General features: G+C 41.5%; 2 protein-coding genes across 2 annotated transcripts in view; one reads left to right on the top strand and one right to left on the bottom strand.

Moving 5' to 3' along the window:
• LOC117446169 (troponin I, slow skeletal muscle-like) overlaps positions 1-15,008 on the top strand; it is a 187,675-nt gene that overhangs the window by 85,588 nt on the left and 87,079 nt on the right. The window lies entirely within an intron of this gene.
• The window catches only part of nav1b (neuron navigator 1b), a 51,679-nt gene that overhangs the window by 10,270 nt on the left and 26,401 nt on the right, over positions 1-15,008 (bottom strand). The window contains exons 6-19 of the mRNA XM_071203182.1: positions 13,624-14,368; positions 12,397-12,813; positions 11,784-11,825; positions 11,537-11,694; positions 10,819-10,992; positions 9,811-9,863; positions 9,372-9,395; positions 8,812-8,889; positions 6,751-6,834; positions 6,159-6,224; positions 5,875-5,986; positions 5,643-5,764; positions 867-1,045; positions 510-702 (exon numbers count right to left, since the gene is read on the bottom strand). Of these exons, the coding sequence (XP_071059283.1) occupies positions 510-702; positions 867-1,045; positions 5,643-5,764; positions 5,875-5,986; positions 6,159-6,224; positions 6,751-6,834; positions 8,812-8,889; positions 9,372-9,395; positions 9,811-9,863; positions 10,819-10,992; positions 11,537-11,694; positions 11,784-11,825; positions 12,397-12,813; positions 13,624-14,368 (2,447 nt within the window). The remainder of the gene's footprint in view (positions 1-509; positions 703-866; positions 1,046-5,642; positions 5,765-5,874; positions 5,987-6,158; positions 6,225-6,750; positions 6,835-8,811; positions 8,890-9,371; positions 9,396-9,810; positions 9,864-10,818; positions 10,993-11,536; positions 11,695-11,783; positions 11,826-12,396; positions 12,814-13,623; positions 14,369-15,008) is intronic.

Raw genomic sequence — 15,008 nt, 5'->3', positions numbered from 1 at the left:
AATTACAAGAGTTACAATCATTAAAATAAAAGGAAATTAAATATTCTTTCGGGCCATCAGTGCCTTTATTGAAGTGACAAGGGTTGAAAGGGGGAGACAGATGGGGTTGACACGCGGCACATGGTCACAGGCTGGATTCAAATCCAGGTCCTCTGCACAGGGAAAGCGCCCAAGTACTGTATATGGACAACCCATCATTACAGTCATTTAAAACAAAGTTCCAATTGACAATCAAACAACTGTCGAGGAGATTTTTTTGATTGCATGCTCAAAAGATCTTTAATAATAATAACCAACACAACGCCAAGACTTTAAAATATTAAATAATGCAGTTAGACTTGACAGTTAACAAAATATAACAGTTTACACACGTTATATATGAGATCCTTTCCAGATAGTTGCAAAGAAATGAAAGGTTTGACATCCTAATCACCTCTGAAACTCAACAAAACACATGTTAGAGTGAGGACATTTTCCATGAAATATCAAAAGCAACATACGACACGTACCTGCATGCTGCTCATGGCGTCCTGCAGCTGCTCCAGCTGATGGGCCGAGCTCAGAGCCTCCAGCCGGATGTCTGTCAGTTTGCGCTCCTTTTCCCACAGCTCTGTGCGCAGTCCTGTTACAACCTTTTCATCACCATCATCGTCCTCATCGCACTCTTCGCCCTCCTCGCCCTCCTCGCCTTCCTCACAGAGTCTGGAGATATTCAGATCAAATATGACAACATTAGAGACATGTGAAGGTGGCAAGAATCATTACACTGACAGCTTGGAATAACATTTAATATATTGAAATGCTATAATACAATTATAATTTGTTTCTGTTGCGATGTACTTTGTAGTTTAAAGACATAGGTTTACCCTGACGATGATGCAGAGGCTGAGGATTTCATGGACAATGAGGTTTTGTCTCCACCATAGTGCACTTTGGGGGAGGAAGGTGCAGAGGATTCTGGGGTGGAAATCTCCTCAATGTCAGCGTATGGCCCTGACTGCTTGGAGCCCTTCTTACTAAAGGCTTTGTTGAAGGAGCTGCGCAACTGTACAGAGAGAGAAATGAGACTGAAATCAAGGATACGTCTAAAGAAATCGCAGCAGAGTATTAAACAATTAAAAAGCAATTGTTAAAAGAACTTTTGAGATGTTGAGATGAGAGGTATCATCCACACATTTCCTCTTTAACCTTTAGCAAGCACTATGTTTTTTATGTTCACATTGCTCATGAGGAAGAGTGTCCAGAAATTGTAAGATACGCGGTTTGATTCCCTTCTCCTCCAGTCAGAATGACAACGTTTCCTTGGCAAGATACTGGAAACCTAGCTGCCCTTAAATTGCTTTATGAGTGCGTGTGAATGAACACTAGTTGAGATGATGAGCAGTGTGGCGCATTGCATGGATGCCCTGTCAAAATGTATGAATAGGCAAGTGTTTGGATGCACTGTAAGGTGCTTTTAGAGGTGAGAAATGTTCTATATAGTTGCAGGTTCATTTACCGTTTAAAGCTATACTGAACCATTTAATGTAATTTGTTCAGTCCGTAAAACCATAACTACAATGTAATACGGTCAAAACATGGTAAAATATATTTCTATGTATCAGGTGTATAAAAACACATATGACAGAGAGTTTCCAAAGGTTTTACAAGTATGACTCATGAAGGGGATGCAGGCTGGAAACGGGGAGAAGGTGTTTAGGGTTTATTTACTGTAGCAACATCACTCACCTCAAAGACCTAAAATAAAAAGCAGGCAGGGCAGCATGAGGGAGAGACCAGAGTCATACTTAATAACAGATTTGGAACTAGATAGGACGAGAATGACATACAAACACAAATGCAGGAAAACGCTCACAGGGAGTAGACAAATAAGATCAGCGGCTGACTCACTTGATATATTTTCAAAACGAATATAACATGATACAAAAAAGGATAATAGCACCACAGTTCACCTACTGCACTGTGTTCAAATGAATTTGACCCAGACAAGCTGCACTTTTCAATACTAAAAAATGTTTAATAACTATCATTTAATTCTCTGATGATCGGAATAAAAACGTGATTTAAGCCTGCCAGTAGCTTTGCCGATATCTGTGTTGAGGTAATAGATTGAGAGCGGTGAATCAGCTTAGAAACAGGAAGCGCTCAAACGTTTGTGTGAGTTTATCAAATTTAGCAGTGATTCCATGTCAGCCACAGCTTGTCACAAAAAATCTGACTGATAGTGTGTCCAACAAATTTAAACTAGCTTTATTAAATGTCAGGTCTCTGGCAGGAAAAACATTTTTAATCAATGATTTTATCACTGAGCACAATCTTGATTTTATGTTTTTAACGTAAACTTGGATTGAACAAAATAACAGTGCATCTGTTCTTATTGAATCAACCCCTCCCAACTTTAGTTTTATGAGTCAGGAAAGAATGCATAAGAAAGGGGGTGGAGTTGCTATTTTGTTCAATGATTCCCTTCAATGCAGGAAGACATCTTATGGGAACTTTGCTTCTTTTGAATATGTGTTCCTAAATATCTATAGACCACCCAAATACTGTGCAAGCTTTTTTGATGACTTTACTGAACTGCTGTCTATAGTGCGTATTGACTTTGACCGTCTAGTCATTGTTGGTGATTTTAACATCCATGTTGACAACCCCCAGGACAGAGGGGCTAAAGAACTGTTTTGTGTTCTTGATAACTATGGACTGACTCAGCATGTGACGGAGCCCACGCACAATAAGGGGCACACTCTGGACTCAATTATCTCAAAGGGTCTGAATATATCTGAGGTTGAGGTGAGTGATGTTGCACTCTCTGATCATTCCTGTGTTTTCTTTGAGAGCTCTATTTCTGTTCACACAAGTGTTCAAAAAGAGGTAACCATAAAGCGATATTTAACTGAAAATACCAGGGAAATGTTGAGAATTTTTCTTCCACACTTGCCCCTGCTAAGATCTCAGTAAATGAGCTAGTAGATCATTTTAATTCAAACATTAAAAATGTTATAGATGCCATTGCTCCAACTAAGGTAAAGGAAGTGACTGGCAAGAAAATATCTCCATGGAGTGTCGAAAAAGCTGAACGCAGGTGGCGAAAAACAAATCTCCAGGTTCACTTTGAAATCGGGGACGGGTGGTGCAGTGGTCTGTGCATCCGATCATCAGATCAAGGGGGAGTGCTGGGGAACTCCAGTTCGAAACCCGCTCCCGCCGCCACTGCGTCAGGCCGTTGTGTCCTTGGGCAAGACACTTCATCCGGATTTGCTCCTGTGGGTATTGTCCACAGTACATGTCTAATACTAATGTGTACTTGTAAAAGCGCCTCGATGACCTCGAGACGTGAAGATGGATGGTGTGACGCAGTGCGCTGTGCAATGATCATCAGATCAAGGGGTGAAACCCGCCGCTGCTGCGTCTGTAAAAGCCGGTGTGTCCTTGGGCAAGACACTTCACCTGAACTTGCTCCTGTGGGTATTGTCCACAGTGACCATTGCATGTATAAAACATATGTGTGTAATGTGTATCTGTAAAGCGCTTTGAGCACTGGAAAAAGCGCTATAATAAATGCAAGGAATTATTATTATTAATTATAAAGAGAGACTTGGCCTTTATAATTTGGAATTGAAAAACGCACGACAATCGTTCTTCTCTGACATCATTACCAAAACCAAAAACAATGCACGTGCCTTGTTTGCTACCGTCAACAGACTAACTAACCCCCCAGTGTCAGTAGCCTCTGCATTTCTATCCACCAGGGCGTGCAATGATTTTGCCTCCTTCTTCACTGACAAAATTCAGAAAATCAGACAAGCAGTCAGTGCCTCTGCATCAGGAACAGCAGATGTTTTGTCCCTGTGTTCACTTAAAATCAATTCAATCACCATGACACAATTCCATCAGATTAATGATAAAGACCTAGAGGACATTATTCAACTTCTGAAATCCTCCTCCTGCTGCCTTGATATTATTCCAACAGGATTTTTCAAAGATGTTTTGCCTTGCATGGCCTCAGATCTACTTCATATAGTAAACAAGTCTCTTCATTCAGGTGTTTTTCCACAGGCCCTAAAAACGGCATTCATTAAACCGCTCTTAAAAAAGAATAATCTAGATGCTTCAGTAATGAACAATTACAGGCCCATATCAAACCTGCCATTTCTAGGTAAAATCATTGAAAAAGTAGTTTTTCAACAGTTGAGTAATTTCTTGCATTTAAATAACTGTTTTGATGTGTTCCAGTCAGGCTTTCGTCCAAACCACAGCACTTAGAATGCTCTTGTTGAGGTCTTCAATGACCTCCACTTAAACACAGACAATGGCAGAACTTCAGTGTTAGTATTATTAGATCCCAGTGCTGCGTTTGACACTGTTGACCACAACATATTACTAGACCGACTGGAAAACTGGGTGGGACTTTCGGCAACAGTTCTAAATTGGTTTGAATCCTACTTAAAGGATAGAAACAACTTTGTTTCTATAGGTAAATATACATCTGAGTTGACATATGACATGTGGGGTACCTCAAGGCTCCATCTTGGGGCCTCTTCTCTTTAACATCTACATGCTACCACTGGCTCAGATAATGAAAAACAACAAAATAAGTTACCATAGCTATGCGGATGACACACAAATGTACGTAACAATTTCACCAGGAGACTATTTTCCAATTCAAACACTGAGTAAGTGCATTGAACAAATCAATGACTGGATGTGTCAGAACTTTCTCCAATTAAGCAAAGATAAAACTGACGTAATGGTTTTTGGAGCCAAGGCAGAACGTATACAAGTTAGCGCTGAGCTTCAGTCTGCAATGTTCAAAACAACAGATAAAGCCAGAAATCTAGGTGTAGTCATGGACTCTGACCTGAGTTTCAACAGTCACATTAAAACAATTACTAAATCAGCCTACTATCACCTAAAGAACATATCTATGATTAAAAGACTAATGTCACAGCAGGATTTGGAAACACTTGTACATGCTTTTATCTTCAGTAGACTGGACTACTGTAATGGTGTCTTTGCAGGTCTCACTGTAAAAGTCAGCTTTCTGTTCCCAGAGTCAGAACAAAACATGGAGAAGCAGTGTTCAGTTGTTATCCTCCAAATATCTGGAACAAACTTCCAGAAACCTGCAGGACCGCTGCAACTCTGACTACTTTTAAATCCAGGCTGAAGACTTTTCTTTTTGCCACTGCTTTTAATTGATGTATTCATATCTTAAACTGCACTGTAACTTTTATTATTTTTGCTTTTTATCTTTGCTTTTAAATAAGTGCTTTTAAATGTCATTTTATAATATGTTTCTTAATGCTCTTAATGTCTTTCATGTTTGTAAAGCACTTTGAATTGCCTTGTGTCTACCTTTACCACGATAATATTATTATTCTTAAGTGGTATTATTATTATAATGTATCATTATTAATAACAATAATAAACATATTCAATAATATTGTTATTTGTATCTAATTTAGCACAATAATATAATTATTATAATTATTGTATCAGTATCATTGTTATTATTATTTATCATAATTAATAACAATAACTATAATAATAATCATTATTATTATTATTATTATTGTCTACTTTCACCACAAAGGGGAGTGTTTTCAGCCAGTATCTCTAAATACTGTGCCCTTGGTTCTCACCCAGCTCTTCTTCTTCTTCTTCTTGGCCTCCTGCTCCTTCAGACTGCCCATACTGGAGTGGCTGGAGGTGCTGGCCAGGCTGGAGATGCTTTCTGAGGAGTTCTGGCGATTGATCGGCATTTCTTAAAACCAGAAGGAAAAAGTGCATGAATATCAGAGGAAAGCTTATTACATTTCTACCTTTATCTTTGAATGTGTTTTTAGTTTTTTACATCCCCAGTGCGTTCTGTACCTTTAGGTGTGATTTCTGGAGTATTGAGAGCCACCTGAATGATTTCCTGGGCCTCTGAGTTTTTGACCATCAGAACCTCGATGGTATCCTTCAGATCAGTGAGCTCAGACTCCTAAAGAAGGAATATACCAACATATGATCATGTGAGTTTACAGGCTGGTAACTCATCTAACATTTCTCTAAACCAAAAATGATGGAAGGTCGATCGGCTTTCAACAAGGATGACAGGGTTGTTTGTGGGGGGTGGCTGAAGACAACATTGAAATCCTACTATACCTACTAACCTTTGACCCACAACTCATTTCCAGAACCCCTATGTCCCCTGGAAGCTGCTCATTCTCTGACGGGATCTAATATAAAGCATTGAACGATGATCTATTAGCACAGACTAATAGATTATCATCATCATCATCATCACCATCATCATCATCATCATCATCATCATCATCATCATCATCATCATCATCATCATGTATTTCAAACGGCCTATTAGGGACATTGTAGGTTAATGAAAATAAATTAAAGAGCCGGGGGTGGGGGGTTACATTTCTGTAGTCATATCTTTACGAGACAATAACTTGGGTGTTCTCTTAGACAATAAAGTAATTAGTTTGTATGAAACTATCTCTGAAAATATGTGTTTTGTCATGTCCCTTATCAAAACTGCCCATAATCACCATATTATAATAAGTATGTGTTTTATTAATATTGTTATATAACTATAAATAAAAAAGGTAAATGTTTCTTTTCATCTCATACATGTGTGACTTATTGTGTGTTTTTTCATATTAAATTACATCTTTAATGCCTGAGCATTATATATATATATATACTAGCTGATGAATAACTTTAATTCATCAGCACAGTGATGGATACCTTTTGCTCCGAGGAGACAGAGAGGGTCTGCAGGCGCGCCGTCATCAGCGCTAAACTCTGTTCAAATGCTGCTACCAGATTAGCCTTTAAAGAAGACAAAAAGACAGAGAGTTGGGGGGGTGAGACAGCAGACAGCTATGAGTCACCAGCTGCATCAAATCTCTCTGCAGCCTCACACGCTCACATCACATCAAGCAGCAGCTCTGTCCATCTGCTGGGAGAGGAGGAAGGGGGGGGGGGGGGCAGTGGACAGCTGTGGATGATGTCAGAGATGAAAGAGGACGGTGGTGGTGGTGAGGGCGGAAACCGGTGTAGTGCCTGAGGACAAACCTGTCCAAATCATGTAACAAGTTTGACCTTTAGGCAGGGCTGTCTCTCACTATTTCTGCTGATTAAGTGAACAATTACAAATATACTAACATATATGGCTGACACCATCCTAAGAAATGTGTTAAGACATTCCTGATTCTACGCAAGTTCGTTTGAATGATGGATCAGGTACATGTGTATTCTTTTTTTCGCTGCTTTATTTTTGGTATTTATTTTGGGTCCCATTTATCTCAAGGCATCATAAGAGCACACATGGTGGTTGTAACAAACGCAATGACCCAATAAAAGTAGCAGGCTAGGCTATCAATTTGACTGTTTTTTTCATCCCCTGGAAGTCCTGATCTCAAACTTCTCAAAGTACATTTCTCTTAGTATGGCTTGTTTTTTACCCACCAAATGAAATGATACAGAAACTGGTGCTGTGAAAATGTGTATATAATAATAAGTCGATTGACAGAAAATAAGTAATAATTTCATAATTGTTTGAGGTATTTAGCAAGCGAATATAAACAAATATATATCCAAACATTTGCGGTTTTTTCAGGATATCCTCAGAATTCTTTTTGTAAATGTTGTATCTTTCAACTGTTTGGGGTGAGAACAAATGAGAAATATAAAGACACTAGCTAGGAGACTAGGGGTCATCCAATTAGGTGCCAACATGTTCACATGCAAAGTGAGCCTAACATAGAAGTGAGATGGTGGCAAATGTCTAAGCTTGAGGTCCACAGAATCATGCAGCAGCGACAGACAGCTCTCTGGAAGCAACAGTCCAACAAACCTGTCCTAGCTGCTACACCCAGCATCCAAAGGTGCAGGTCAGAGGGATGCAGGCAGGGGGGAGCAGCAAGTCCAGCAGGGAATACGTCCAAGTGAGTAAAAGAGAGGGACACTGGAGTTAGGCGTGGGAATAGACTTATATGGCAGAATCATATACAGGAAAACAATCAAATATATGCTTGACACGGTCACTTGAACACCCATTAAGTTAAGTATTGGCAGTTGGTAAAATGTGCAATGGGAGACTTTAGTTCACACTGAATGTCTATCAGATCGGGATCAGTGATTAGGTGGTTTAAAAGTACAAGTTGAGATGAAAACAGGCAGACTCAAGCATCTAGAAGCTGCAGGGGTGAGACAGTAAGAAGCAGGGGCATACAATCATTCAGTCGAAGGTTAAACAGGTTTCTATCAAGATTGCAGAGCTGAAAATGATAACAGCGTGAAGACGCGAGTGACAGTGAGAGAAATGTATATTGGGGTTAAGGAGCCGACAACCAACTTCAACTGGAGACCTTGTTTTCCCTTCTTTAGATGCCATCATCCTGCTGTCGGTTATTAAATAAAATTGTCAACATCCCAGAGTTTGGAATAGGTTCGTAGATCCTAGAAAGGTTGTGGCTTGTAATCCTTCCTCCCTGAATATCAGCCAGAGTTATGCCTCGGCATCCAGATTCATCCCCAGTGATACTCACTTCCTTACATGAGCAATGATTCACACCATATCTTCCCTACATCGCACCTTCTGAAAAATGTGGTTCGGATATTAGATACAACTGTTAAATAGTTTCTGGATCTCAGTTAGTTGTCGGATAAAACGCCAGGGGATTTGAGGAGTTATAATCTAGCTGTTAGATATATCGCACACTGATAAAAGATCGGCATGCCTCCAAAACATAAAGAAATGAAAAGAGGCAAAAGGCGCATCTTTGAGAGATGAATCATACATACGTTGGCGCTCAGCTGCATGGTCAGGTCTGCAACCTTTTCCTGGGAAGACTCCAGCTCTCGCCTCAACTTGCGGATTTGCTGTGGACAAATTGAAGAGTAAGCCCAAGCTGCATGTACAATGTATAAAAGAACCTCAGACAAGGTGTAGAGGAAATGTATTGCATTAATGCAGCAACAGAATGTGCTGAAACAAACTAGTTTTGAGTGTTTAAGGGAAAAGAATAACCCAAAACAAACTATAAAAGAAACAATAATGACACATTAGAACAAATAGAAGATGTTAAATAATAATGTTTGAGCGCTTTTCTCATGCACTAGGAACTTTATTGGGTCTGATAATGTCTTTATGAAATGTTAGCAAGTGGTGGGTAACGATAACAGATATTAGAGATAAAACCAATTGAACTCAGTTATGAGACCCTGAGTGAAGAGACCTGCGGTCACAGACTTCACTGAGCACTGATAACATCGTCTTATGAATGGACCCGTTTCAACAGGAAATGACTGACAGACGAGACAGAGACAATGTGAGTTGAAGATTGGTGGCACGTCGGCCTTACCTCCCCTTGTATCCTCTCCTCATTCTAGAGAAGGCATGGTGGAAATGAACAATAAAAGAGGGATAAGGAAAACTACTTATCAACAGTAAAAGGCTCATCACTGAAGTTGTATAGGGACAATCATGGTGTGATAAAAAGTCAGAATAGGTACACAGCGGTTGAATCACAGAAAGCAGTGGCAGGTCCCTAAGAGGTGTGTTACTTACTAGGCAAGGATTTAAGTTCACTGAACATTACACATGCAAGCTTCCCCAGCTTGAAAATGGTCCCTGAATAGTTCTAAATAGGGCCACTGAAAAACATTTAATACTGTACAAACTTTCGTAATTGATTACTTCTGCTCTTGATGACAGAACAGTGTGTTAACTGGAGTCACAAAGCACTAAACTATGGACAAACTATTACATAAACTGTAAATATAAAGACTGTATTTACTCACCGCCGAATAGTTGGATGAAGCATTAGACGCCAGAGAGAGCACAGAGCCATGCACTGAAACAAGCAAGGTAGAGATTTGACTTAATATTTCTATAACTGACAGTTTTCCCTGCTATCCCCAGTCATACATAATGCTGACAACCCTGAAGACAATGGAATATCTCAAACCCAGTCAGTAAATTAAGTACAAGTCATAGCAGCCACATTCATAGACATGGTGTAAAAGTGTGATGTAAAAAAAGCTTTGCTATCGCATCCAAACTTTGTCATAGAATGTTTATTAAAATGGCTGCAAGTGAAAGCAGGTTTATAATATTCATCATCCCTCCTGTTATGTCTACATTTGGACCACAGATAGTGCCTTCAAGTCCGGCTTATATTACTCACTATTCAAGGGGCCCTATTATGCTCATTTTCAGGTTCACTGTATTTGGTGCCTCTACTGTGACATGTTTACATGCTTTAACGTTCAAAAGGGTCTTTATTTTAATTGTATTTGTATTTATTTATTTTCATACTGCCTGTGCTGCTGCAGCTCTTTTCACCCTATGTCTGAAACCAGAGCCCAGTCTGCTCTGATTGGTTAGCTGGCCGGCTCTGTTGTGACTGGTCAACTGCTTAGAGATGTCCCATCTCATCACGTACAATCTGTTGGAGCGCTAGCCCAAATAGAAGCGCAAGTGTTCCATAGTGATGTCACTATGTTACGGAAGTAAACCAGGGAGTCCTGCGTTTCAGGCAGGGGCGAGTGTGTGGGAGAGAAACTCCTTTGGGATTTTAGCCTTTGCAGACCATTGACATGCACAAAAACCTATATAACACAATACGAGAAGGGAAAACCCCAAAAAGCACAACAAGACCCTTTTAATCTAAAATGAAGGTACCAAAAATGTTCTTTCGACATTTTGCTTAACAGATTGTGTCCTTTGTCAGTGGACAATATTTTTTGTAGGTCATGTTGTGTAACTCCCCTGCACGGGGGGGGGGGGGGCTTGCTTGGCACGCTCACCATCATCTCCTGGTTCGCGGAAAGACCCACAACGCATCATGCTCTTTGGCCGGTCAGCCAGGGAAATGCTGCTGCCCAGGGGGGAGGTTCCATAGAGATCGCAGGCCAACTCACCGGGGGGGCCTATGCTGTTGGAGCGCGATATCCTCGGGGTGCCACTAGAAATGGGGGCAACTATGACAACAAAAGAGGAGGTTTTGAAAAACAGTGAGTGGCAGTGATAACATGGATGGATGAGTTGCATGGAGAAACATGCACACACTCTTCACTCAGAGTACATCTGGTATAGCTCCCCTCTTTCTGATGACTAAGTGAAACACAACACTACGGTTCCACAACAGTCAAAGAGATAAATATAGCCTGACATGACCCCCTACTGCCTCCAGCTAGGCCATATTTCAGATTTGAACACAACTCTAAATGACTGCAGATGTGGGACTGTAATATTTTTTCACACAGTCCAATCTGATAACTACTTGCCAAAACTTCATCGTCCAGACATAACTTAATAATATTCGACAACTTAAGTCAATATTTATTTAAAAAACTATGCTGGACTTTTCCTCTTTCCAGTGGGAACTTAACATCCCTGTCCTCAATAATAATCACAGATAAAATGGACCGCTAATCAAATACCTCAAAGCCTCATTAGTTCTCGAGGCTCACACGGTGTGAGTGTTTTTAGAACTTGGCAGCCAAATGGAGCGAGCAGACTCACCCACGTTGGTGAGAGGAGCCTTGCCGGAGGAGGGGTGGAGAGGGCGGGTGGGAGAAGGCAGCTGAGGGGGGCTATCGCTCTCTGTCATGCTGACTATGGTGTGGGAGTGGCGCCTCTCCGGTTTGCCGTCACTGTCTGACAGGCTTGAGCCATAGCGTCTGAGGAAAAGAGGTCGTTTTAACTTCAGACATGCATCACAGTGGGACATTGCAATTAGATGGTTGGGACTGTAATTGTTTTAACTTACTCCAAGCCTTTCTTTGGCAAGGTATTTCTGTCTGCTTGCAAGCTGTTAAGAAGAGAATAAAACATTATTAAAAGAGATAAAACACAAAGTGTGTCTCTTAGAACTTTACACAACACCATCATTCATCTAAAGGTTTGTCATAGGACCTGCGACACCTGAATAAGACGTCTCAAAGGTTCGCCAATACTTATTTATGTACATATTGGCCCTTTAGTACACAGCGTGGGATTGCCTTAAAGTACATTCTTTTGGCAGGACATTATTTGGACTATCTCCACTTTGACAGACAGCAACTCCCCAAAGGATCCAGCCCTCCATCTTCTAAATGACACCTCAGAGTTTCCTTTCCTGGAAAAAGGCACATAACATATGGAGGCCTGGTTTGTCTGCTGCCAAGAAACTTAAAGTCCAATGTTGACTGTGTTCATAATGAAAAAAAGTTCAGCTGTTGGGTTAAATGAAGTACCGGCTTCTACCAATAATGGTTCACAGGAAGATGGAAAAAGTGGCTTTGGACTGATTTTTACTAAAAATAAATGTTCTTGAATGCTTTTTCATTGATTGTGTACATCTTTCATGGATCAAGGTTAGATATTCCTGAGATGAGACTTGCCTATCTGTGAGGTTGAGGGAGGTCCTGCTTCCGGCCCCCCAGGTTCCCGATCCCCTCTCTTCCTTGTTATGCGTCTCAGTTCTGACAAACCTGGAACTGGGAGGCACGCTCATCTGGAGGGGCAGGGACTCCATGCTGCGGTGCATGCCTGACAGCTTGGGGTAGAGCAGCGGGGAGCCGCCCAGACTCAGGCTCTCACTAGTGTAGGAGCCGGGGGAGTCGATGTGGAGCACAGGGGCTGGGCTGGGGGTGAGGCGGGAGGAGGTGTGGGCACCAGCCAGGTCCTGCAGCTTGGAATAAGGGGGGACTTTTGGCGGGAGGTCATGGATGGTCACACAGGAGTCAAGGCTGTTGTAGTTGACCTTGTCAAGGTGAGCCAAGCTGGGTGGACGGCCCAGAGACTTTGTGTTCATCATCCTAGGAGTCGGGCATAAAGAATAGGTTAAAATACAAAAACTTCTAGCGTCCCGACCTCGAGACATACATAGAAAGGCAGATAAGTTTTAGTTGTGTTTACCAAGTATCTGTCTGATTTGCCTCCACATATCAACACAAACATAAGTCCAAAACAACTATGTTTCCATTGCTGTACCCCAGGGGTTTTCAAAATGTGTGACTGTAGGTCTCCCCTCAGACAAAGCTTGGAAAGAACCACCTCAGCCTCTCTTTGAGCCAAGATCTAGAGGTATTATTGCCGACGTAACTTCAGACAGCCCTAAGTAGATGATATAGCACTGGTATGTAATAGTTTCTTAATCTGTGAGAGTGAGACACAAAGTTCAATTTCCCCATCTCTTTAATCAAGTCTCACCCATTAAGGCATGTGATCTTATTCATCATAACTAATTGAATAGGCCAACTCATTTTCATACTTTCCACTTCCATTCACTGAAACCGTTTGGATCCTTGCCTCCCACTTTGAAAACCTCTGCTCTAAACGGTTCATAGTACTCTGTGGATTAATAAGAGTAGCTGGGAGACTGTTTATGGAGAAAGATATTGCTGGTGAACTTTGTATTTCTTTTGCATTTCTTTAAAAGGAAATGTATTTCATTTTGTTATGGTAGCCTATTGAGGGGCTTCCTAACTTTAGAGCATGTGAATCTACCTGCATGGCTAGATACTAGTGAGGAAGAATACCTCTAGATGTCACTGGAAGACAGAAGGATTACATTTAGTTTTGTCATTTGGTTTATATTACTTTAAAGTGATATTTAAATGAGACACCTTGGTGTGGTGGGAGATGACAGTTCAGGGTATTTGCTGCTGCTGGTCCGTCTCAGGCCGTGCAGTTTCATGGTGGACTCTCCTGAGGACCGAGTCTCTGCTTTCAGAGACCCACAGTCCATGTCGGCCCCCACAGCCTTGGCCTTGGCTCTCTCCTTCTCCTTCTCCCGGTCGGTCATGTTCACGGGGCCTGTGCTCGATCGACTGGACATCTTACAGCTACTGGGCTCTTTAATCCTGGGGCCTGTGGAGGCCATGGGCACGGGTTTCAAACTCAACAGGCTGGGGTCGATGGTGCCGCTGAGAGGCCGACATGCAGGCCGACCAATCACACTGAACGTGCTGGACTTGGCCGGTCGAGGCAGGCTGCGGTACTGAATGCTGTTTCGAGTGTTTGGCCCCAGGAAGCACTGCTCACTGCTGGCATCAAAACTGTTCTTTCTTCCTGAGGGTGTCCCTCCTCCCACAGGCTTCACGGGGATGCCAGATGACTTGGGGATTTTGCCCAGAGTAGCAGAGCCACTGGAGATGGTGGTGCCCCCTGCTGTCATAACAGTGGCGGTGCCGGTGGCTGTTGGATGTTTCTTGTAGCCGTAGGAGGCTCCGGCTGTGGGTTTAACTAAACCTGACGGGGGCTTGCGGTACTCTCCAAGATGATCCTTGCCAGCGTCTGAGCGGGACCGCTGCAGACCGGCAGTTTTGAGGGAAATCCTGGATTTATCCATTGGCTTCTCACATTTAGGTGCTAGACAAAGAAGGATAATGGAGAGTTGAATAACAACATATTGGCAATATCAATAACAATTACATGTATTTAAATATTGATAAGGAGCAACAAGAATGTTTGTCCTGTAAACACCATGACTGACAAGAATACACGAAAAAGATGGATAGATTATAAATGAAGGAACAGAATAAATAGGTGGGATAGTAAAGCCAGTACACTTGAGCAAACAAAAATGAAAACACACAATTTAATTGCACAAAACTGTTCTGCATAAGTAATCAGGCCAGCAAATAGGTCACCCTAAACTCCTCTATCTAATCCAGCATAAAGGTAGGCCGTACAAAGTCCTAATGGCCTGGGAAACAATCTACAAAAATACTTTATTCCGTCTGCAATCGCCCTAAACGCTTAGGAAAATATACCTATTTCCCTTTTCCTAAGTGTTCTCATCCTGTGTATTGTTCTTGCCAACTCTAGTTTAAACAGCTTTAGTCCTATTTTAAGGACGTGTGTTTGTTTTTTTAAAATACGTTTTAATAGTTGATTCATTGTTTGATGTTGAGCCCTGTCAAAAAAGAATGTCTGTTAGTATGTGACATCGTATCTTCTGTCTGGAACCAAAATTAATGCAAGTGTCTTCCAGCTATTACAGCCGAGA

The sequence above is a fragment of the Pseudochaenichthys georgianus genome, chromosome 5 (genome assembly GCF_902827115.2).
Source record: "Pseudochaenichthys georgianus chromosome 5, fPseGeo1.2, whole genome shotgun sequence".
Classification (NCBI taxonomy): Eukaryota; Metazoa; Chordata; class Actinopteri; order Perciformes; family Channichthyidae; genus Pseudochaenichthys; species Pseudochaenichthys georgianus.
Note: the sequence above shows the minus strand (reverse complement) of the source record. Positions and strands in the feature narration are given on the sequence as shown.